The 24,258-nt window shown below is 46.9% G+C and overlaps 1 protein-coding gene across 1 annotated transcript in view; it reads left to right on the top strand.

Moving 5' to 3' along the window:
• LOC144141019 (uncharacterized) overlaps window positions 1–14,813 on the top strand; it is a 38,683-nt gene extending 23,870 nt beyond the window's left edge. The window contains exons 9-12 of the mRNA XM_077672495.1: window positions 6,719–6,840; window positions 9,007–9,121; window positions 10,776–10,912; window positions 12,274–14,813. Of these exons, the coding sequence (XP_077528621.1) occupies window positions 6,719–6,840; window positions 9,007–9,121; window positions 10,776–10,912; window positions 12,274–12,576 (677 nt within the window). The 3' untranslated portion in view covers window positions 12,577–14,813. The remainder of the gene's footprint in view (window positions 1–6,718; window positions 6,841–9,006; window positions 9,122–10,775; window positions 10,913–12,273) is intronic.
• The last annotated feature ends 9,445 nt before the right edge of the window (window positions 14,814–24,258 follow it).

Below are 24,258 nucleotides of genomic sequence, written 5' to 3'. Positions count from 1 at the left end.
GTTACGCACTAAGCGCAATCTCGTTTCAAAATGCACGCGCATGGACATCCGGGTCTGTACCCAAGTATAGGCTGTCACTTTCACACCCTTAGAAAGTTCTAAGTGCCCCCTATATCTTTTTTGAACGTGCACCAATTGGTAAAACAGGGCAGATGATGTGCCTTGTAGCTCAAAAACTTTAGGATTTTTTTCTTGTATCTGGTATAGAAGATATTGCTAAGAAGAAGTCGGTCGAGAGGAACATTCAGTAAAGATATGTTATGTAACTGGTGTGCTTACTGCTATGAGTAAGGCAAATAAAGAAGCATGAATATAACTATGCGCAATTATTAACCAGCTATAAAACATCAGTTGTGGCCATCAGAATTAGCTAGGCTTTTTTAAATCCCTTCGTGACGAGGCAGAATTCCCCGAAACCGTTCGTCAAACAAATCGGATCGCTGCCTGACGTTCCCCCAAGGCAGCTTTCTCATTTTTTATGATTTTAGTCTGCTCATTGAAGCAGCTGATAGGAAATCATCTGATGAAGGACAGCTGTAAGAGTTTAGTTCTACCAGTTGGACTGTGCACGGCCACCTGCAGATTGCACACAATGGATGGGAACCAACTTGACGCATTTCTTACCATTTTCACCTAACGGAACGGGAGCAATACATGCGTGGGAATAATAAAGACAGGACTTCACTGAGTTCGAGTTCTTTATTACATAAAAAAAAAAAAAAAAAAGCTGTGACGAGGGCAGACTCCACTCCGGGGGGGCCACTTTGCGTATTCGATAGCGCTGTTGTTCAATCGAACCAGAGTTGCGTTTATCGGCAGCGGCCTTGTTCTTGACGATCGCGCAGACCATCTGCTTAGGCAGGCCTGTACTTCTGGCAATGTCGTGTCTTTCCGCATGTTCAACAGCGTTAATTATGCTTCATTTATCCGACAGTGAAATCAGCTACCCTGCTGCTCATTCTGCTGGTCGCGCGCGCGCACACACACACACACACAGACGCATGCACGCACGCACACGCGCACACACACACACACACACACACACAAAACACTGTCACTGGCTTGTCTTGGCTGCGCCAACGACCCGGCTGCCAACATTGTTGCCAGACGTAACAGTTTTCTTGCCAAACTAAACAAAGAAAAAGCGTATCGGGTGCTGGCCCCACGGAAGTCCGCTATAAACATTCAGTCGAAACAATTTTCGCCTAAAATTTAGTCGGTTGTAGCCGATAGTCTGCTCGAGCCGGGTCCATTATGAGGGGAGTGGACTCCATTTAAAATGCATGGGGACCAAACAAACCAACAGGAATGGTCTGTTGTAACCGAAAGTTCGTTGTTGCCGTATCCGCAGTGACGAGCGTAGACTGTTGTAAAGTTTGTACGGTTCACCTAAGCCCAGTTTGGTTTTGGGTTGAAGTACAGGCACTTGGAAGTACTGCTAGAATAGGTTATCCAGATGCTGTGTTTTGTCGCCAGTTTAGCTACGGCCCTTTTGGGCTGTCAAACTGTACCCAAGCAATGCTTGCTCACTGCAAAGTTTAAGAGGTTGCACAAGATGTTTGTGTATCAGGACAAAACAAAAAATTTCACCTTCATTTGTAGCAGCAGTACCCGCAGGATCGGGTGGCATTGCCTGAAACTACAGTAGATATCAACTTCACTAGCTGAAGGAGCTTCTTGGAGCAGTTTTGTGTGTTAAGCCGTTTTGCCGGATTGGACAAGGTGGCTGGCATCATGGGCAACAAAAAGCTTAAGAGCACGAGAAAAATGCAAAAAAGATAAAGCCATTCTACTCAGTGTGAGAGCTGTTGGAAGTGCAGAGCAGTGATTCGCCATAATGGGCTGTAGCGCCATTGTCCGCTCACTGCTATCTCCCCATGCAATTCAAATTTCCCGCCTTTGCAGTGCTCACGCACTCCCTTCTTGAAACTGTGGTAGCAAAGGTTCTGCTTTTTTTTTTGTGCTTGCTTTTTCTCCTGCATGTGCCAGGGTTGCACTGCCACTTTTTTTCACTTACTATCGCAAAAACCAAGCCAACGAGCGTTCCTAACTAAATGAATGCGGGCGCTGCCAGTTAATTACGCATACTTTGCCTTAAATGTACCGGCAGTTTTCTTTGCGCTAAACAATGGGGAGACGTATCACAAGTGCCTGCGGTTCACGAGTTTCGAACACTTGTGACTATATAAACCGCTTGGCTTTCGAAGCCTCTGGGATACGCCACTACAACGGTACGTTGTGTGGCTCTACTTGGGCCCAGTGAGCGAGCTTCTACAACAAGGCGCGGCCCTAAAGTGCTCTGAACTTTATAGGCATGCAATCGTGAAGATAGTGAAAACTAGATAGTAAAAATACGGTAAAAAGTAGGTAGATGGCGTGGGATGGCGTTAGCATGAAAAGTTGCCGTAGGAGCCGGGAGCCAAGCGCAGGCAACATGCGCACATAGACCCATCACAGCTCGCAACCACAGAGAGAGGAGAGAACAGTTGCATGTCAGCATGCTGTTGACATCATTTTGGAAGCCCACAAACAAGAGAATGAGTTCATGGTCAGAGCAGGACTAAGATTATGGCTGTTGGCTGCATCCAACTGGAATCTGATGGTGTTAGTCTGGGCTCGATTTTTGGCGCGAAGATGCGAGTTTGAAGCGTTCCTCCCTGCACGGGTGAATTTGGTGCTGATATTTAGAGAACAGTTTTTGAGATTGACAATGCAAAATGATGTCAATTTAAAAATTGACTCTTTCTTGATTTGACTTTTTAAGAGTAATAATGAGTTAGTGGCCATCAGTTCATGAAAATTGCATTAAAAAATTCTTTGGAATGCCTTGCGCCCAAAATTGCCCCAAGAAACTAGTTTCTGCACTGGGGACAAAAACAAGTCACTGGAAGGGAAAAAAAAAAAAAAAAAAACGGGGAGAGGGCTGCATAGTCGAGAGAATGGTCGATGTTCCCAAGTCGACATTTCGTCTTTTCTGCCAATGAGCGCCGCCATCTTGATGTCGCTCGAAAACTCTAGTTTTTTCCTTTGCGTTTTCAGCCTCTTCTTGCAACATTGCTGGATAACGTGTGTCAACAATGCAAAGCATGGGCTGCCAAAATGTAGCTGCCGATAAAAGCTACAGTGCGATTAGCTTTCGGGGTGTACGGCACTGTCTTATGGAAGGTTACCACAGCAACCACGTTAAATAGTGATCTTGCACCCTCTTTTCGCTTTGCTTATTTGTGTTTGTTTATATTGCGTAAACTATGGCCTCAAACACAGTTCGTATCACAGCATTAGTATAATAGCCAAAGTATCACACGAGTTATTGTGTGAGTTTTCGGTGATTGGAAGGCAAGGACATGGACACAGTGCAGTGCTGCACAGGGGTTTGATTGCGGCCCATCTTGGTGCAAAATGCAAGGATTAGGTGCTGAGAATAAGGCTTCCCCAAGACTTGGGTTCATTCCAAGTTCACAAAAAGATGTGAGGTTGCTCAGTGGGTGCTCCCAAGATCTGTTTAGAGTATTGCCTTGAAGATAAATGCAGGACACATGACTCCACTGGGCCAAGTTGCTCTTGTACTCCAAATAATGCTCTGAAGTGCCCGTCACAACCTGATTGATACGGGTGGCATCTTTTGAAACTAGATTTTGAGTTTGCAGCACGGTGACAGAACATTTAAACATTGCCTAGTCAGTAACTTTGCAGCCACACGGAAAGGTGCCTCAAGTAGCAAACGCGCAAGCGGGGCGGGAGCAGGTGTTGGACTGGTAACACTTCAGTGCGGTATGCCAACGGATGCACAACTTGTGCTGTAGTTGGTGCGGCTTTGTTTAGTTTGGGCGCACAAGTTCACTGCAGTGGAGCTACCTTTAGACGTACGCCAAGGTGCAGCGCGTGCAAGAAACGCCAGAAATATTGGCGGGAAGCGGCTTGTTTCGGCTTCATTTCGGCTTTGTAGTGCTAAGCGTGAAAGAAATGTAAATGAAGTCATTTGTGTCAGATTTTTGACGACTGTTTTCTCGAAATTTAGGTTTTCTCTTTAATAGGTACAATGTCACACTCGAAAAGGGACGTTTGAGTGACTGCTAATTGGATGCACGTGCTTTTATTTTTGTTTGTTTACAATTCCACGCTGTGCAGATTCTCGGTTTTTACCCTGCCATCAGTGCAGGCTCGCTCAACAGTGCGAGCCGCAGGCTGGTCGCCATCTCGGTGATAACACTCATTATGATGATGTCGAGCTAGCGGTAAAGGCTGGACAATGAAAGCAACAAAAGTTCTTCAGTCTACAAGAAGCAGGTGGCCATCCGTAGCAGTAGCAGTGTCACACAATAGCAATTTTGTTGTACCTTTTAAGGGGGGACGAGGGTCTTAAAACTAACTTTTTTATTTATGGGTAGAAACTCATGAAAATTTGCACACAAATGTATTTGTCTCTGTAGATTTCAAATATGCAATTATATTTGAGCTGATGCTGTTAGTTTGAAAGTTATCATGCAAAGTCTAAACCGTAATTAGGTAATTTCTTACGCAGCTTTAATGAACTTTCGCATTGCATTTTGTAGCTTTTTATTACATGAATTGATAGCCAGAGAGTTCCCATACCCGATGACATTCTTCGTTTTTCTCTAAAGTCATGGCACCCCAAAAAAATATGTCAAGTATACAAGATGGCAGTATTCAATATTTTTTCTCGTCAAAATAACTTCAAGTCATTAAGTATGCATGGCCTAAATAGAAAAACAAAGAATGTCATCGGGTGCCTCAGGTTGTACTGCGTACTGAAAAAAATGGCACCAAGATTAACCTTATGAAGCAAAAAGAAGTTTCCAAAAAGCTGTGTAAGGCTGACGTAAACAACCAAAAATATGAAACTGAGAAAACTGCATTTGAAGTTTGGCCATGTGTTATGAAATGAACGGTCAGTAATGTAACTGCAGCATTTCCATATAACAAAGACATGTTCTTCCCATTTCCAAATCTGTCTTTGGATTCCAAAAATGTCAGTTACAACTGGAGATACCAGAGGCCAAGTCACGTACACCGTCAGGAATTCAGCAAAATTTATCGACTTCAAATCGGTTGGCATCCTGCTGGCGTTGTGAAATCTGGTGTCGTCTCGCTGGCGTTGTGAAAACTGCAACAGTCCTTCGTAAACTGGCATCATTCATTACATTGCAATTTGTTACCCAGAATATTGGGTACGGCGGAGGAGGGAGGGATAAAACTTGCTTCAGCTGCCCTCTTTTTTTTTTTTTTTTTCTTTCCTTTAGTGAGGCTATTTTAGTCGTGGTTTTTGTGCAGGAAATTGGAGAGGATACAGGGGTCAAATTCAGGGCAGAGAGGATACAGGGGTCAAACCACTTGATGTTTTTTGGGGGAAAAAAAAGTAGCCGAAGGGCAAGCTTTGTTGGCCTATGGCAGTATGGCAGGAAACGTTCGGGCGATCCTGTGACAAAACACTGAGCTTTGATTTCGCAACACTGAAGTTTTAAGTGGGTGGGTGGGTAGGGGGGGGGGTTACAAGTTGTAGAAGGCTTGCTGTACCACTCCAATGTGTGACGATCGTCCCCTGGTCATCCACATGCCATCAAACATGACATCAATGTTGTTTGGCGGCTGAGCTATCTGCTTCAGAGGCAGCTGCAGTGTCCTCGCAAACCTGGACCACTTTTTTCGAGTGCGCTTGGAACGTCTTTAGGTGTGGGCCAGCCTCTGCGGGATAAGTTCATCCCAGCACAAAAATCCGACAGAGCAGGCACCCCCTTTCCGATGCTTTGAATACTTTTCAAGGCCGTTATGTTTACCTCGAAAGGAGAGATGTTGCCAGATTCTTCGGTCCTTGGTGACGAAAAACACTCCACACGATGTTCGTAAACCGAGCACGTCACCTGGAGCCTCACGGCGAGTCTGTACTGCCTGTCAGCCGTCTCAAATTCGGCGCCGCCAGCCCGCACTCGACGTGCGCAAAAAAGTCTTTCAGCATTACCATATTCACTAAGACAAAATCTGTGCCGGAATTCTACCTCCGAGTGTGCGAGATCCAGTTCAAGGAGGTCGAATTTCCGCTGCGTTGGTGATTTGGTCTTCATGCCGCGCTTGACCTCGTCTGCGTGTTCCGTACGCGCGGCGATCTCCTCCGCCGTGTAATACCTTGTGTCAACTCAACAAGACGTGCGTGGACCAAGTCTGGATTCCTGAGGTAGTTGGTCAGGCGATGGGAAAGGCGAAGCAATACGAGGCGGCGAACAATTATCATCCGGCTGAGTCGAGTGGCCCTTAGTCGCACTAAGCGGGCGGACGACGCTTTCGCTTCCCGTATGCATGACGGGTCGTCCTCTTCAAACATACGTCTCCTGGCATCAGTCACGAATGTGTGCGATGAAAGAATCCAAAGAAACCGCGAAAATGTCTAGCGAAACTACTTAAAGCGAGCGCTGCAAAAGCGGGAAATTGGAATCGCATTGGGGGTGGCAGTGAGCGGATAACGGTGCCACAGCCCATTATGGTGAATCACTGCTCTGCACTTCCGACAGCGCTTACCTTGAGTAGAATGGCTTTAATTTGGGGGGGGGGGGGGTTCTAATTGTGTACCCGCCCTTCGTGTTTGCGCCATATTTGGTTTGGAGGAAGCAAAAAAGGGACGGGACACATGACTACGATTGCGTAGTAGTCTCCCCATTGTCCAGAGGAGCTCGTCCTCAATCTCGCTCTGCGTTTTCCCTTGCAGCGAGTCGGCACGCCAAGAGCTTGACAGAATCGGCCGAGGAGTACCAGTCGCGGCAGGTCAAGCGGACGTACGACGAGGTCGCCGTCGTCACAGGCGAAGAGAACGAGTCAAACGTGCTGCAGGTAAGCTCCCCTGGCCCACTGCAAACTGTATCTTGTTTGTGACCTTGGTAGGTTCAAATTTTTCATGTCCTTCAACTGCACTTTCAAGCTGCACGTTTCAACTGAGATCATTGCAGTTGTTGCTCAGTTTGCGTAAATTTTGGTAATCTTGCCGCTGTAAAGTTATTACGACGGTGGGGTGCATTTGACAAATGTTTTCACTTTGGGACACCGATTTAGTGAAAAATGTCCCAAGAATTCAGTAATCGCAGAAATAAACAACTTTCTTTTTTGCAATTTTGAAGGAGCACAGGGCTAGGCAAATCTTTTTAAAGCGAAGGTTTCTGTGCCTCAGTGATGGCGACGTTGCCCCGAAACGCACTGCAGGAAAGCCAATTTCCTTTGATGACGATGATGATCATGCGTGGAGTGAAGGATGGTTAAAACGCGAAGCTTTCTCGAGTCAACAGCCTTCAAAGTGGAAAGTTAAAGTGCCAAATCCCAATTGTTTTGCCCAAGGCACACTGCAGGAAAGCCAACTTGCAAAGTGGGTTTCCGCAAAGCACATGAAACGCCTGAAAAGAAAAAAAAATGCTTCCCATGGTTAGAATTGAACCTGTGTCATTCGTGTTCTGAAGCCAATGTTTATGAGATCGCACCATTCTGACACGGTCGAAGCAGTCTCGATTGTGGACTTCGACCTTTGCTCAGGTTGCATGAGAGGAAGCTTTGCGTTTTAACCATCTTTCTGTTAAGGGGGACACTGCTCTTAAAACAGCTTCCTTTAATTGTGCAGTTAGCTCGGTGAAATTGGTTAGTCTTGCTGCTTTTTTCCCACTGATTGCAAATATGCCATTATTTTTTGAGTAAGTCAATTAGTTCCCAAGATAATTAGAGATAATTAGCCATTTTCGGAGGACAATAGACAAAACAGTGTTAGTCAGAAAACGGTAGTCTTTATATTTTACAATACTAGGAACCCTGGGGAGTGCAATAAGAGAATCAGTGCAGTGAGAGAGCTCATTAAACCTTGGTGGCACCAGTGGCAAGGAACCATTTCGAATGCCAATTTCAAACACCAAAGTCTAATGACCTGTGAAATTAGTTCCAATTGGTGCATCAAAAAAGCTATTCTCTTATTGCACTCACCAGGGTTCATTGTATTGGCAAATATAGAGATAACAGTTTTATGACTAACATGGTTTTGTGTATTGTTCCTCCAAAAGTGGCTAATTATCTCTGATTTTCTTGGTAACTAATTGACTGACTCAAAAAGTAATGGCAAATTTGAAATCAGTGGGGAAAAAGCTGCAAGTCTGAGAAATTTCAAAGAGTTTACTTACACATTAAAAGAAATTGTTAGTGTTGTGACCGTCCAATTACCTGTGCACGGTGATTTTTGGGGCCTGCTTGAAATGCAGTAAATAACTAATTTTTCCAACTTTGTCGGAGTGCTGCAATTGTCGGGAATGATGTGGCAGCCCTATTCTGGGCACAAACAACAAAGGGACTCTTTTGGGTGCTCTTTAATCGTCAGGCCCGTTGGCCTGTTTGGAATTTTAGAGGGAAGGTATTGTAAGTGCAGAGCACTTTAGGGTCCCGCCTGGTCATCGTAGCTCGTTCGCTGGACCCAAGGAGAGCCACATGGCATTCCGTCGTACCGGCTGTCGTCGCGGCGTAACCCAGAGGCTTCGAAAGCCAAGCGGTTTATATAGTCATAAGCGTAAAGCCAAGCGGTTTATATAGTGATAAGCATTCGAAACTCGGGAACCGCTGGTGCTTGTCATACATCTCCCTGGTTTTTAGCGCAAAGAAAACTGCAGGTACATTTGAGGCAAAATATACGTAATCAACCGGCAGCGCCCACATTCATTTAGTTAGGAACGCTCGTTGGGTTCCTTTTTACGATAGTAAGCGAAAAAAGAGGGCAATGCAACACCGGCACGTCTGGGAGGAAAAGCAGGCACTCTTGCTGGCGCAGTTTTCAGTCAGGGGGCACTGCGAAGGCGGGAAATTCAAATTGCATTGGGTGGCAGCAGTGAGCGGATAACGGCGCTACAGCCCATTATGGCAAATCACTGCTCTGCACTTCCGACGGCTTTCACATTGAGTGGAACGGCTTTATTATTATTTTTTTTCCTCAACCTGTAGGGCATTCGCGAACTGAAGTGTGTTCTGCCTGTGCAGATCAACTGCAAGCTGTTCACTTTCGACAAGGGCACGGCGTCGTGGCACGAGCGGGGTCGCGGCAACCTGCGCCTCAACGACCAGGAGGTGGACGGGGCACTCCAGTCCAGAATGGGTGAGTGGTGCACACTCTGGATGGGGTCTGTGTATTTGCAAAGGAAGGGGCACATTTTCGAAGAACTCTCGGGTGGTAAACAGTGGGGTACCTCTTCCATCATTAAAGGGAAAGGCACTGAGCACCTTGAAATTGGAGAGGAGTGGTTGTAAGCGTGTGGAGGGGCTCCTTTTGTTGGGGGATGGTCATTGAACAGGCGTAGATGGTGACGACGACGTCATGTGTCGCGGACAGCCTCTGATATGTCCTGCTATCTTTTACAAAATGCCAGGGCACTCCGCCGCTCTGTGAGCCTGTTCGAAGCAGGTGCTCTTGTGGCGTCCTTTGCGTTAGGTGGTGGACGGGGCTTTTCAAAATGTTAGTGGGCAGATTTTTCAGCAGGTTTGTTTTCTTATCTTTTTTTTCTTTCTTTCTTCCTTTTTTTTTTTTGCATAATCGAGTCTACCAACACTGCAGCACTGTTCATGCTAAAGGGGGCATTCATTCGACGTCTCATTGCAGCCAAACGACGGCATGTGAAACTGTGCACAAAGCTGGGCATGGTGTGCAAAACACCCCATGTAACTGTTTAAAAAAGATGTTCCATGGGAAGTCAGATCTTGAGCAGATGAAATGATCCTGTTGGAGTGTATTACCTTGCTCATGTTGTGTCACTAGTCTGTAGAGACTTCTCTAAAGTTTGATGTGTTTCGAGACGAAGAGTATTCTATCACTGGGACTTAATTGCGAAGCAGAGCAATCGTTATAGTCCCTGGAAATTTTACTAGTCTGCCGTCCAGTGCCTTCAGTGGGGTCCTTCTTGGGGTGCAAGCCTTGGGCAAACAGCACTCCGGCAGAGTGCAGTGCCCTCTCAGTAAACTGACCCTTTTTGCTACTGAGACGTTTTTCTACAAACTAAGTGGTTGATACCCTTTCCTGGCAATATTGTTTCTTTGCATTCTTTTTTATGTTTGAATAAATTTATTGAGAGACGGCGTTTTCGGAAAAAGACCTTTAATCGGTCACCGAGCCCAGACCTTTGTCCGCAGTCGAAGCGAGGGGATGATGATTATGATCATTTACAGATGATAATGGCGATGGGTGCACAGATATGACTAACCGGGAAACACATGCCTTGGTGTCCACAGTGCAAGTGATGATGGTGATGATGCGTTCAGGCATAATGTCCGGCACTAACGTTCCTATGCTCACATTATATAGGAACCTTAAAACTGAACAGTACTGTTGATGCCTCTTATCATCTGCTCACCACAGGGTGCAGACAGCTGAAAGTGGCGTGCAAGCAGATGACACTAATTTTTCTTTTTTAATTGCTATTAAAAAAATAAATCAGGTGTGAAGTAAGCAAACGGGTGAGTTTTGAATAGAAACTATTAGAACATCAATTTGATTCTTAAAAGGTCCTCAGTGGCAAATGCAGTGATCGCAGTGGAAGGTGTACTTAGAGGGCGCCACGGTCAACTTGTGTGCTGTTTCTCGTGCGCTCTCATCGCAGCGGTGACACGCCGTTGTAATGCAAAACTTACCGGGATGGCAGACTAGGGACTACTCTTCTAGGGACTACACTTTCGTTAGGCCTTCCACAGCGTTCCAGTTGCTGGCCTTCATCCTTCTCCCCCTCTCTCTCCTTCTCCCCGTTCCCTGCCTGCTGAAGTGATGCGGACCCAGGGCAGCCTTCGCGTGATCCTCAACACCAAGGTCTGGGCGGGCATGGTTGTGGAGCACCCCAGCCCCAAGACGGTCCGCACGACGGCCACGGACCCCGACGGCATCCGCGTCTACCTCATTCAGGTGGGTGGTCACCATCATCATCACCACCAGCCTGTCTAGGCCCACTGCAGGGCAAAGGCCTCTCCCATGGATCCCCAATTACCCCGGTCAAGTGCTAATTTATCTCCGCACACTTCTTGATCTCGTCTGCCCATCTAACTTTCTGCCGCCCCGTGCCACGCTTGCCTTCTTAGGGATCCACTCTGTTACCCTTACTGGCATACGGTTATCTTGCCTTCGCATTACATGCCCTGCCCACGTCCATTTCTTCTTCTTAATTTCTACTAATATGTCCTCAACACGCGTTTGTTCCCTGACCCACTCCGCCCTCTTCTTGTCCCTTAATGTTAACCCAACTTTGTTATATCCAGGACTTTGTCACATTGACATTTGCCAATAAGCTCGTTCATCCTGAATTGTGTTAGGGTAAATTTGTAGTGAAACAGCGCAGCTCCCCTTAATACAGGAACCAAACGGGACAAGCCGTGTTTCACTATCAACTGAAATGTATTGAAGAACAGCAAACACATGTATACTGTGAGCGTGAAGCTCCAAAGCATGGAAATTCATTTATTTCACCTTCACACGATCTCCCTCGGCAAACACTTTGGGTTAAACTTTCGTGGCACCAGTGGCGCTGAAAAAATAATGCCATATTTGAAATCAGTGGGAAAAAAGCTACAGTAGTGGCAAGTTTCACAGAGTTTACTTGACAATTAAAAGAAGTTTTTTTAAGACCAGTGTGCTCCCTTAATGACACTATTGCTAGCCAGCACAGCTACGCTTCCGGAAAAGCCCCCAAAGCAGGAACAATGGAAACACAACGTACGAAAAAAAAAAAAACCATGGCGGGCCTGCATCACTTTTTGCAAGGGGGAGTGTTGACGGCTCACCCTACACAGCACAATAGGGAGAGCGAGGTGGGGAGGGGGGAGCCGCCCGCTGCTCATGAGCAGCAGAACGAAACCACTTCGAGGGATGTGCTGGCGAAATTTCTCCTCGGCCCCTAAGGGAAAGCCAACCTTGGAGGGCACTTCTGCGGCATTTCTCATTCAATAAATTGGTTGTTGCTAGTACTTTTGTTCGATAGAAGCGTAGTTATTGATATATATTCCATTAGAAATGTACTGTGTTCAGAAATAGTTCGATTTAAAGGGTAATTCAATGTAAACGGGTCCGATAAAGTCGGGTTTCACTGCAGGAATAAAAAACGCAAACTCTTCTTTTGTATGACCTTACAGAGGCTTGACTGTCTGTCCATTGCGCTACGCGTTGCAAGCATCAGACGATTATTCCAGTTAGCAGCACCTCTCAAATTTTTCGCACCCGAGATTACTGCAAGGTCCGTCCTCGAAATCACTGCGTATGTTTCCGTTTTCCAGGCCAACCCCAAGGATGCGGAGCAGCTGTACAGCGCCCTGGAGTGCCGCGTGGCGTCGCTGAAATCGGCAGAAGACAGCACGAGTCCGTTGCCGACGCTGGCCACCCAGGGGCTCCCGCCTTCCGCGGACAGCTCGTCGTCCTTCCCAGAGTCCGCGGGAAGCGCGGAAGAGGAGGGGGCACCCCGTGCCAAGCGGCCGCGGCTCCAGGAGTCCGACGGAAGCAGCCTCCCCGACAGCAGCCACGGCGAGGAGGACTCCATCCCAACGGCGGAGTGCGAGAGCAGCGCGGAAGACAAGGGATAGGCAGAACGACGACGTCGTTGCGTCGGACACTCGTTAGATGGCGAGGCGTTGGAGACGCCGCCACTGATTTGTGCTTTGGGCTCCCCGGCGGTTATGTTTTCTCTCCGTTTGTAATTCGTAAAACGGGCAGCAGCGAAAAGGATGAGAAATCAGAGGCAGAACTCTCGTCCTTTCTTGTTGAAAAGGGTGTAGTCAGCAATGCGGCGTGAAAGTGGTGCCACTGGTGGTTGCTTTGGGCTCCCTAGCGGCTATTTTTGCTGGCGATGTATACAGCAGTGCGAAGGGCAGCAGACAATGGAGAATACGCATCCTTGTGTTGAATATTTGTTAGTGGGAAGCAGAACGACTTCTTTGATATTGCAAAGATAACTGCCTTTGTTTCTAGGCAGGATGTTTTACTTATTGATTTTCTTGTTTGTGGTAGTAGACTGGCCTGATTTTATACTGAAGGCTGTGTTGTGTGTACGAATAAAGTGAAATAAGAGGAACATACATGCTGTGGAAAGTTTTTTTTTTCTTTTTGCTTGTCTCACGTTTTTCTTTTTTTTACATTTGTTGCAAAGGCTTCACTGTAGATTGGAATGCTGGGTGGGGCAGTTTGCCTACCAGTTCAAATTAAAACCCACACAGTTTTGAGAGTCCTGTTATAGGCTACTTGTTTTTTTTTAGATTTTTGAGATTTGCTTGCCTCGAATTAACTGTACCATAGGCATCTCATGATGAGTGTAAATACTGTGCCCAGGATGAGGTGGACATTGAATTCTGTGGGTTTTTATGTGAACATTGTTATGAAGGACATAAAGCACAGTTTTTTTTTTCTCTCTCTCTTTTTTTGCAATGGCTGCTTGTGTCAAAACGTGGCTTCTGCAAGCCGTTTGCCATTTATTCGAACGTCTTTGCGTTCCCGGTCTGGTGGACATTGAGAATGTCTTCCTGCAGTTACAGGCCTTCCCTGAAGTGCTGTTGGGGGGTCCAAAGCACGAAAGGCAATCTTCCCTTAACTTCTCCGCATTGTTTTGAGGTGCAGTCATGTGGCTGTAGTGTAGTTGCCCTGTTTTTGTTTTGTTTGTATTTGCTTGTTTTTATCTTTGTCCCCCCCCACTTTTTCTGTAACCCCCTGTAATAATTATCCAAAAGGGCTTATTACAAGCATAACTTTATACCCACTGTGTGGGCGCATTCAAAATGTTTGCCAAACAAAAGTTGCTCCTTCTTCTTCCTTTTTTCCTTTCCCAGGTGTTGCAAAAAGCAAAAAGGCTTAGAGTGCAGGAGTTGTCCATGTTTTTTTATGTTAGAGTGCAGGAGTTTTTCTTGTTTTTTTTTTTTATGTGAAGTGTTAAACCGAATTGTTGACGCCCATGAATTGCAAGTTTTGCTGCGACGTCCTCTGGGCCGTCTTCAAGCTTTACTGCATGCCTTGGAAAGTCATTGGCTTGGATCGACTTGACTTGGCTACGGGCTGGTTCCAGCTTACTGGCTACTAGCTGGAATGCGGTCTTAACTGCCCATTTCTTATGAGAATAAGTGGGTTCTGCAAGTGCAGCCAAACTGTTTTTTGGCAGCGGCTATGACTTTGGATATGGATTCCTGGGGGTCCTTATTGGAGTTGTATAAATTTGAGCGTATTTAATGAACTGCGACTGTTGTCACTAAGCTTAGCTACATCTGGTTGCTACCAGACAGGCGGCGTTGTCTTTGGCTTTGGCTGGACAACTTTTGTGAAAATTATAAAATCACAGTTTGTTTTATGGGTGACCTTTTCTGAAGTAAAGGCTGAAAGTTGGCTGCTTCAGCGAACAGAAGTGTTCTCAGTTGAATTTTTTTTCTTTGGTGCCTCATCCTTTTGAAATAAAAATATCACAAAGTTAACAATCACAAATTCCGACCTGAAAGACGTTAGGGTTATTTTGCTGTTTCGTTGAAAAGCGATAGCGTTGACTTTTTTTTTTTTTTAACCACTGTAAAAATGCCGCACTGCTGCGGGTGTTGTCACGTCACCCATGTCCTAGGGTGAGAAAGCATTGCAGGACACATTTCAGGGTAAAAAGCCATACGGTCGGTTCGTCTAGATTTTGTTTCAGCTACTTGATTGGACCAGTGATGCATGTTTTACCTCTTTTCTTTTTTGCGTGACGCTGCAAGTTTTTTTTTTTTCTCACGTGGCATGAGACATCTGTATAGCAAACTTCTTCTGTAGTATGAACACATTGTTGCAAAATAAAGCGGATGTGACTCGATGTAAGTCGATCATTTGTGTCAACCAAGCCTCATTCCAAATGCACAGTGGTTTCATGAGTCGGTGATCATTTGAGACATTCGTGCTCTTCTTGAAGTCGTTTCCACCTGCTGAAGTGTTTAGTCACTCAGGCATTGGGCTGCTGAGCTCAAGGACGCGGGTTCAATTTCGCTCACAGTGGCTGCTTTTAAATGCGAATGCATTTCTTAGTCGGGGGTTGTCGTGCTCCGTCGGCGTGCGCCTGCATTCCTCCAGCGCGAGCGCACGTGAGCGCGTGCCTCGTAGTTCTGCCTTCGTCGTCGTCGTCTCGGCGCGGCGGACCCGCGGCGCTCGCATCGCGGAGCTCGGGCGGAGTAGTGGAGAGGAGGAGCGCGCTCGGGCGTGTGAGGGCACTCGCATCGCGGAGCTCGGCGGGCTCTCTCTCCTCTCCGCGTACCCTCTCTCCGCTCGCTGCGCTCGGAATCTATAGACGGTTTCGCTGTTTGTAAACAAACATGAATGCGCCGAACGGTTCGCCCCAGAAGACTTCCGGTGCGGCACTTCCGGTAATGGTTTCTAATGGTCGCGGCTGTTTGAGTTTGTTGCTGCATTATTTCTGGCACATTCCTTAAGATGTGTTTACAGCGATGTCTAGCGACTGCATGACTACTACTGTGACAACACTATTAACAACGTCGTAATAATGAACACCATTTTTTCACTTAAGAAGGGGTGTGTACGGTACGCCACTTCACATAAACGGAACCTACGCTTCATCACACGTATTTTAGGCTGCATAAAACGGGCTAGTTGACACACTCAAACGTTTGGCACACATCACCATAAATCGCTTTCTACTGTGCCTGTGTCACAATGGGCAGTTTTGATATAGATCGGCGCCGATCGGAATCGGTCGCAATCTAAGGTGTTCAGTGTGACTGAGATAACAAAACGTACTCATTATGTGATGACGTCAGGTGCGGCTGAGTCACGAGAACAACTATGGTTTACTGACTAGTACACTATTCATGAATCAAACTTTCAAGTTAACCCGCCCACATGTAGTCCGCGCTCACACGGAAAGGTAAATTAGCTGGGGTGCGACGATTTCCATTGGCGGCAACACGACAAACTACGAGTCGGTTGTTCGCACCGATGAAAACCCAGTCGCAAGCGTCGCTCTCATAAAAAGCTAATGTAACGGCGCCACGGTAATTAGCAACAAAACGTGGGCAACGCGACGTACGCTGTGCGGCGATTCATGCGGAGCGCGGCTACTTTGGTGTCCCGAGTGTTGCTTCGAACAGTACACATCCCTGATAATGAAGCCTCTAACTACAAGAAACACCTTTACAGTGTATTTAAGGCGTAGCATGCAGCTTTGCTGTCCAACTAAATCGTCACCGCGGTTACTGTTATGGGTTGAACACGAAGGTGTCCGACCTGATCCTTGTAATTGGGGACCTTAGACTAACGTCTGAGCATCGCCTCTGTGCAATTGAAGCACACGTTGGGCTTTACTTCCCTTTGATGAAGTGGGCAGAACAAATCTGCGCGCTCTTTGTGGGAGCCCAGTTTTTCCTCTTGATAGCTGCAAGCCAGGCGCTGCTTCTGCCTTCATCTCTCGGGAAACAGAACGTCCTGACTTCCGATAGCAAATTTGTTCCGGAACGCAGACAGCATCCCGGCACAATACAGCAGTTTCTGAGTCGCGAGCGCTTCATCGGAATAATTTTATCCGCCGAAATGATCGAAACACAAGCAGCTTCCGCCACCAACGCAGGCTGAAACCACGGTAAAACAATGTAAACAGAAAGCTTTCTAGGGCACGTTTCCGGTGAACGCACAATGTTGCCAGAGAGCGGCGAGCGCTGGCGAAACCGTGTATATAATACAGTGGAGCGCGCACCTGGCGCCTTGATAGCGATGGAAGTCGGTGAAGTCGAATCCCTCGCGGCAACGATACCGCAAGCACGAAGTGTAACACAATGCAACCTGAGCATTACACTTCCCGCTGGCGGTGACGTCACTGCAGTTGCTTCAACGTCATCATCGGTTGGAGGACTCACACTCTTGTCTCTCTTCATTAAGTACGCCATTAATAATAATTACTCGCACCGCACTCATCGGTGCACCCAATGCATTCGCATTTCCGCAAGATCCCCTTCGGGGAGGGGGGGGGATTTTTTCTCATCGGAGCAAAACGCGAAAAATGCCCGTGTGTCCAGATTTCGGCGCATGTTTGTAAAGCTTTCTTTTGCCCAAAAGTTGTTGCACCACTGATCGCCAGTTGGCCAAAATTCATCCGTAGCCCTCCACTACGACACGCCTTATAGCTTGCGTGTATGTAGCTTATGGAGGAACAGTGCTCCTAAAACAACTTCCTTGAATTTTAAGTAAACAACTGTGAAACTTGTCAGTCTTGCTGCTTTTTCTCCACTTTTTTCAAATATGCCATTATTTTTTTTGGTCAATTAGTTCCCAAGATAATTGTAGAACTGACTATTTTTTGGAGGAACAATAGACAAAACAGTTTGTCATTAAACTGTAATCTATATTTTTCAATACCGTGAACACTGGTGAATGGAATAGGACAAGCGGTTTTTTGATGCACTGCTTGGAACTAATTTTGCAGCTCATTAAACTTTGGTGTTTGAAATGGGCATTCAAAATGGTTCCTTGCCACTGGTGCCACCAAAGTTTAGTGAGCTGTAAAATTACCAAGTGATGCATTACAAAGCGAAGTAGTTCCAAGCAATGCACTAGAAAACCGCTTGCTTTATTGCATTCACCAGGGTTCATAGTGTTGCAAAATATAAAGATTCAGTTTAATGACTAACACTGTTTTGATTATTGTTCCTCCAAAAGGGGCTAATTATCTTTAATTATCTCGAGAACTAATTGACTGACAAAAAAAAATTACTCCATCTTCCCGTGGGGAACCCCGATGAGGATGCGAAGCATCGTGGCGGTTCCGTGTGGTTCCATTGTGTTGCCGTTATGTTGAGTGATCTGGTGTTTAGTAGTGCCAGAGGGAATTCCGCGTCCGGGTCCACACCGGTGGCAAAGGCACGCAAGTGCTGTTGTGTTACGGTGAGTAGGCGGAGGTTCTCGAGGCGCCGAAACTCGTCCATCATGTTCTTGTCGATGTTGTCTCTGTGGTAGAATCGGTAGTATCCGTCAGCTTTGGTGAGGTAAAGGTTGTTGACATTGGTGCACCGGCTGAGAGCAATGTACACGCCCTCCTCTCCGCAGCTGTTGTTGTTGTTGTTGTTGTTCCTTTGAATATTGGCGCATACCCAATCAGGGGATCGGCCAAACATCAGTCGTTAATTCGAATGAGATTCAAAGAAAATTAGAAAATTAGAATGATTCAAAGAAAATTATAAAAATTTGGAAGCTTTTCTTTTTCTTGTGTTGGAGGAATTGAGTTTGGAATTTGGTTAATATTGAAACAAAAAAAAAGGAAATAAGTAAATAAATAAATAAATAAAGAAAAATAAGAAGAGGAAGAAGAAGAAGGAGGGAGAGGAGGAGAATAAAAAAAAAAATCAGAAATGGATGCTTTTGGAGGGCTCAGGTGAGGATCCAGAACAAGATACGAATTAGGTTGTAAATCTTTTGGAATTTTCAATGAAGCGCAGAAGAGCAGAACAAACATCCCGGCGGCAATATCCCGTTTCTGAAGCCCCAAATGATAAAAGAGCCGGCACTGATAATACCAACCCCAGGCGATGAAGCGGCACTTCAAGGAGCTGACGTCTGAGGCTTGAAAATCGCCGACATGACAAAAGGAAATGGTCGACAGACTCTTCTTCATTACAGTAACTGCACATGGCAGTCTGCGCCAGACGAGACCTGTGGATCCGAGGTATCTGTTCAACTGGGGCACACGACATCGAAGGCTCGTTACAATCGCCTCCAGGTCGCGTGAGGGGCACCAATTCGGATTCCAGGAGAATTTTAGATGAGAAAAATCTCGCATTGACAATAAGACTGATTCTTGCTGCCCTTGCAACTTCAACAATCTACGGAATCTTACAGCGGCTAATAAAGGCGTTGTCTCAATGACATCGACAACAGGCCCGGAGAGTGCTACCCTTGCCAGTGAATCTGCGGTTTCATTAAAGGTAATTCCCGCGTGCCCAGGGACCCAAAGAAGGTCAATTTCAGTAATATGAGGTGGTAGAAGGGATCGAAACGTCCGTAGAAGAGGTGAGTCTTTCGGAGAAGAAAGGGCTAAACCTACGGATAGGGAATCTGTAATTATAAGTGGAGACGACACCGATATATTGCCAAGACAATTGCCAAGAATTCCGCATAGAATATAGGGATAAAATCCACCAGACGAACCGAAAAGTACCAATTTAAGGAAGGGGAAACTATACCTATTCCGGATTTTTCATCTCGTTGAGAAGCATCTGTATATATGATAGTACCTTGCTGAATTGAGGCCAAATGAACTTGTAGGATACTATTGAGCAGTCTGGCAGGTAGCATTTTAGCATTTTGGGGAAAGATGTTCCGGAAGTTGACCGTTATCGTATGACCCCTATCAAGAGATGGAAGTACGTTATTGAGCGCAACCCCTAACGGAGACACCAAGCTTTGTGCTAGAGTAACTTGCGGTCGATAGGACCTGGGCCACTGGGCCGCCAAAAACACAGCTGGTTCATCTACAAAGATAAATTGTGCCCTGTTAACCCCCGCGCCATAGGCTCTCAGGAAAGTATCCACAGTGAGTATTCTAAATCGGTGTATCAGAGGAGGAACTCGGGCTTCCAAATAAAGTAACGCATTAGATGCATTTTTAGGTAGCCCTAAACAGCAGCGAAGAGCCTGGCGTTCCAGGAGAACTAGGCGATGGAGCTTATACGTAGCAGCACCCGAGAATAGAACACACCCGAACTCTAAAATAGGCCGCACGTACATACGGTATATCATCAGAAGAGATTCACGGCGCATTCCCCTTTTTCTATGGCTGAGGCGCCTCAACATGCCAACAGCACGTGCTCCTTTAGTAGCTATACGCTCTATATGTGGACTCCAGTCAAGTTGGCTGGTGTATACTACCCCAAGGTATTTTAAAGAATCAACCTGGGGTATGATGTGCTGACGGTAACAGAGAGTGATATTAAAGGAAAAAGTGGACTGAAAAGCTAGCACAGAGCATTTGCTGGCATTTATTGTGAGAGAGATGCTATCTAACCAGGAATCTAAAGAATTCAGATATGACTGCATTAATACATACAGTTCGTGTATGTCAGAAGCTGACGCGAAAAACGCGATATCGTCGGCATAAACATAAGTCTGGACACCCGAAACCACAGGGACCGAGCTTAACAGGATATTAAAAAGAACCGGCGAAAGGACAGCTCCCTGTGGCACACCTCTTTTCTGTGAGTGCCGAGAGGAACAAATGTTACCCCTCACACACCAGAACTGCCTGTCCTTTAGGAATTCACGAAGCCATGCTATAATGTATCTAGGGAAATTTAATTTCTGCAAGCGAGACATTAACACAGGGTACTCCACGCTGTCGTATGCTTTTGCTATATCCAAGGTCACTAGAGCCGCAACCTGTTTATATCGACGGGCAAGTTTTATACGACTTTCAAGGTCGATGTGGGCACTCCAAATAGAACAACCTGGGCGAAATCCAATTTGACTTGGGCTGAGGATATTATACTCAGACAAAAATTCCATAATTCGGTGAAGTAAAATCCGCTCAATTAGTTTTACTACGTTCGAAGTCAGAGAGATAGGCCTGATATTATCAATAGCGAGGCCCTGACCAACAGTCTTCGGTATAGGAAGTATTTTAGCTATCCGCCACACATGGGGAATCCATGCATTCCTGAGAGAATAATTAATCATACTCAGCATGTCATCCGGTGCATGATCGTATAGTAGTTTTAACATTTCAGTAGTAATGTGATCCGGACCAGGGGCCGCTGCTGGCATTTTTGACATAGCATCAAAAAGCTCTGCATGCGTAATTTCTGTGAAGTCCTCTACCACTATAGGTGGAGGAGGCGAGGTAGCTAGAGCAGACGAAAAACGAATTTGCAGACCCCTAGCAATCAACTCTAGAGACTCGGAGATTTCATTGGAAGATAACACTATAGAGTCTAAATTATCAGATTGGGGAACCGCTTTCCTAGACCGAAGAAATCGAAAAAGGGCCCGCTTATTAGTGGGTTCAGAAAGAATTGAGCAGCGGTGACAGTCATAGGCCTGTTTGGCATTAGAAACTGCTCGTTTGAACATCGCGGAATGATACTTATAATTGCTCCAGTTCAGCGGGCAATGGTTATAGCAAAGCTTCTTCCAGGCTGCCTTCCTGCGTCTAAAGTTGCGTGTACATTCTTCATTCCACCAGGGGCTAGGTGACACAGCTCGCTTAGACCGTACTTCAAATAACGAGGACTGCGCCGAAGTGGTTAGGGCAGCACAAAGACCCGTCGCCCGTTCAGTTGTGTCTTCTGCAGGCAGAGAAGATACGGCCTCCTTCAGAGAGATTTGGAATTTCTTATAATCTACAAAAGTGCAACTTCGCCGGACGAGAGAGCGAACAGGGCACTGAATCTCAAACAATATTGGAATGTGGTCACTGCTAGTCCCGCTGTCAACAGTAGACCATGAAGAAACTTTAACACCCCTAGAACAAATAGTTAAATCTAAAACAGATCGAGTTATTCCCTGTATGTAAGTAGGAGAACCTGAATTTATACATGCCAAATTGTTGTCCGTAATCCAATCTAACAAGCGAAGACCGCAGGAATCCGTTCGGTAGCCCCAAGAAATATGATGGGAATTAAAGTCTCCCGCAACAACGACGGGAGGTACAGCCGCAGCAAGAGCGAGATCTAGGGGTTCCGAATCAATAACCCCAAGTGGAAAGTAAACGTTCGCCAAAGAGAAAGGAAGACAGCCAGGGAGTCTGATCTCCAATACCAAAATTTCACAATCTGATCTTCGAAGCTGGAAGGATACTTTGGTCTTATGAGCGAATTTTGTTGAAACTAGAATCAAAACGCCTCCCCCTCGTGAAAGTCTGTCTAGTCTGAACGTGTGGTAATTACATAAGCTAAAGCTTTGGTTGCTATTGAGCCAGGTTTCCTGAAGCAAAATTAGATCTGGATTGAACTGGGAGCTCAGACAAAGCAAGTCCGCGAATCCGGCTGTAACAGATCTGCAGTTCCATTGGAGTACTTTAAGGGACCCTATGACTCGGGGAGACCAGCCGCTGCAACTGCAGCGTCTAATATGCTTTCTTTGATCACTGTTCGCGGTTTATTTTTCTTGTTCTTTGGTTTCGGTTGAGTATCTAGGGACCCAGTACCTGGGGAGCCCGATCGTTTACTGGAGTGAGAGATTGAACCCAGAGGCCAACTTTGAAATTCCATGTCCGAATCTGAAGTGGGGGAAGCCGGAGGTAAGCACTCCGAGCCAGTTTTGGGATAAGACGAGGAGCCTGCATCTGAACAAGGAAGCTGCGCGGGTTCATCTCTTGGAGGCGTGACAACCGGTACTTCGTTAGCGGAGCTGGGGGCAGAACACTCTGCTGGCGGTAACGAAATGTCCGCAAAAGATAACACATGTGGAATGCTATTTGGAGGAGAGTTGTAAGTGGCCGGAGCCAGCGGCAGGAATGGCGCCATCTGAGCCACTACTGTCCGGGACACACACTCCGTGATGCTAGCTGTTAACTGAGTCACCACTGAGGACACCACTTTCTCTACAGCCGCTGCTATAAGTGAAGCAAAAGCTGGATCAGCTAGCGAAGGCTGTTGAACCTTGGACACCGCTTTTTCAACTGCCGCACCGATGGCGTTCAACACAGCGGGCTCGGTCAGCGATGAAGTTTGTTTGGCGGCTATTCCAGCGTAGCCATGCGCCCTTTCTTTAAAAATGCCGAACGCTTCCTTACGTGAGCAGCGGCGCTTTTCTATGATATCAAGCACTTGGGCTTCTTGAGCCCTCACAGGACAATTGGAGTAATCTGCTGGATGACCAGCGCCACACAAACAGCATTTGACGTTCTCAGAGGAGCACGAGTCGGCAGAATGGCTGTCACCGCACGAACGACAGCGGGTAGACGATTTGCACGCCTTTGCAGTGTGGCCAAAACGCCAGCAACTGAGACACTGAAGAGGCCGAGGAGAGAGGCGCTCGACTCGGTAAACCAGAGGCCAAGCTTTAATCTCAGTGGGGCATGAGGAGCCCACAAATGTGGCGATCACGGACTCTGTTGGGACCCTGTTGCTCTCCACAACGCGGCTGCAACGGTACACTGATGTCACTCCTGCCACCGCAAACTCTTCGAGAATCTCGTGCGGAGTCATCTGGACATCGACACCGCGAATAATGCCCTTCACGCATGCCAAGTGGGGGGGAACAAATGCACTCACCTGGTGAGAAGCGAATGTTGTGCATTTGAGGAGGTCTGCCACACAGGTCTCATCTGATGACTTACAGAGGATGCCGCCCTTTCCAAACGGCCGAACCTCGGATATTTGATCAAACCTCTCGGTAACAGCCCGAAGCGCCGCCTGCACGATCCGGGGGTTCTTTAACCGGATGGCTCCGCCGCTCACTGGGACCAGAGCTACCGGGATGCAAGTCACTCCACTGCGCTTTAGAGTCTCCACCGGCAAGTCCTGAGGTCGAATGGAGGCCGCCCAGGGGGAACTCCCCCAGCCCGGCGAGTCACGAGACATCCCTGCGCAGCTAAGTGCACCTGGAAGGCAACACAGAGAAGCGACAAACAACCAAAGAAACAAAAACCGCCTGACGGTTGGCCGATCACCTGCAGCGCCAAACCTCTATAGGGCGAAACTACGTCCTAGCAAGCAACCACGCTGGCAGACACGTCTTGTCTTCTCGTTCTTCTTCTTCTTCGGCGGTTCCCCTACGGGAAGATGACGACGGTGGTTGAACGCGAACCTATCTCGTGATGGATTCTTTGGTTGGCCAATCCCTAGGGGCATCCTGCCACAATCAGCATCAGAGGCGCTGCGGACGGGGCTGGTTGAGCTGCAAAGCGCGTGGCGCTTCCCGCCACAGCTTTCCCACGGGAAATTCAGCATCCCCCTCTATTTTCAGTTCGTCGTTTCCGTTGACGTTCAGCTTCGCGTACTTTCGTTGTATCAGTAGCTTCTTGACGTAGTTTGAATGAGTCAAGGACATAAGGCGCGTTCGTAACACTTGCTCCTGTCCCTGATTTGTAGCGTAGTGGGAAGAGGAGGAGGAGGAGGAGTGAAACTTTATTTTTGATCAGAATAAAAGAGAGTTAGAGCCTGTGGCCCTCCGCACAGGTGCAGTCCCTATTCCGGGACCCCATTGGTCAAGGCCGCCACTCTCGCCCGTCGAACTAGAGCCCTTTGAGACTCCAGCCCCGAGCAATTGAGCAGGGCTGCCTCCCATGCCTCTCTGGTAGGGGAAGGGTTGGGGGATAACGCAGG

This window comes from Haemaphysalis longicornis, unplaced genomic scaffold (assembly GCF_048455015.1).
Source record: "Haemaphysalis longicornis isolate Haplotype H1 unplaced genomic scaffold, Haemaphysalis longicornis Haplotype H1 scaffold_595, whole genome shotgun sequence".
In the NCBI taxonomy this organism is placed as follows: Eukaryota; Metazoa; Arthropoda; class Arachnida; order Ixodida; family Ixodidae; genus Haemaphysalis; species Haemaphysalis longicornis.
This window is presented reverse-complemented; position numbering and strand designations above follow the sequence as displayed.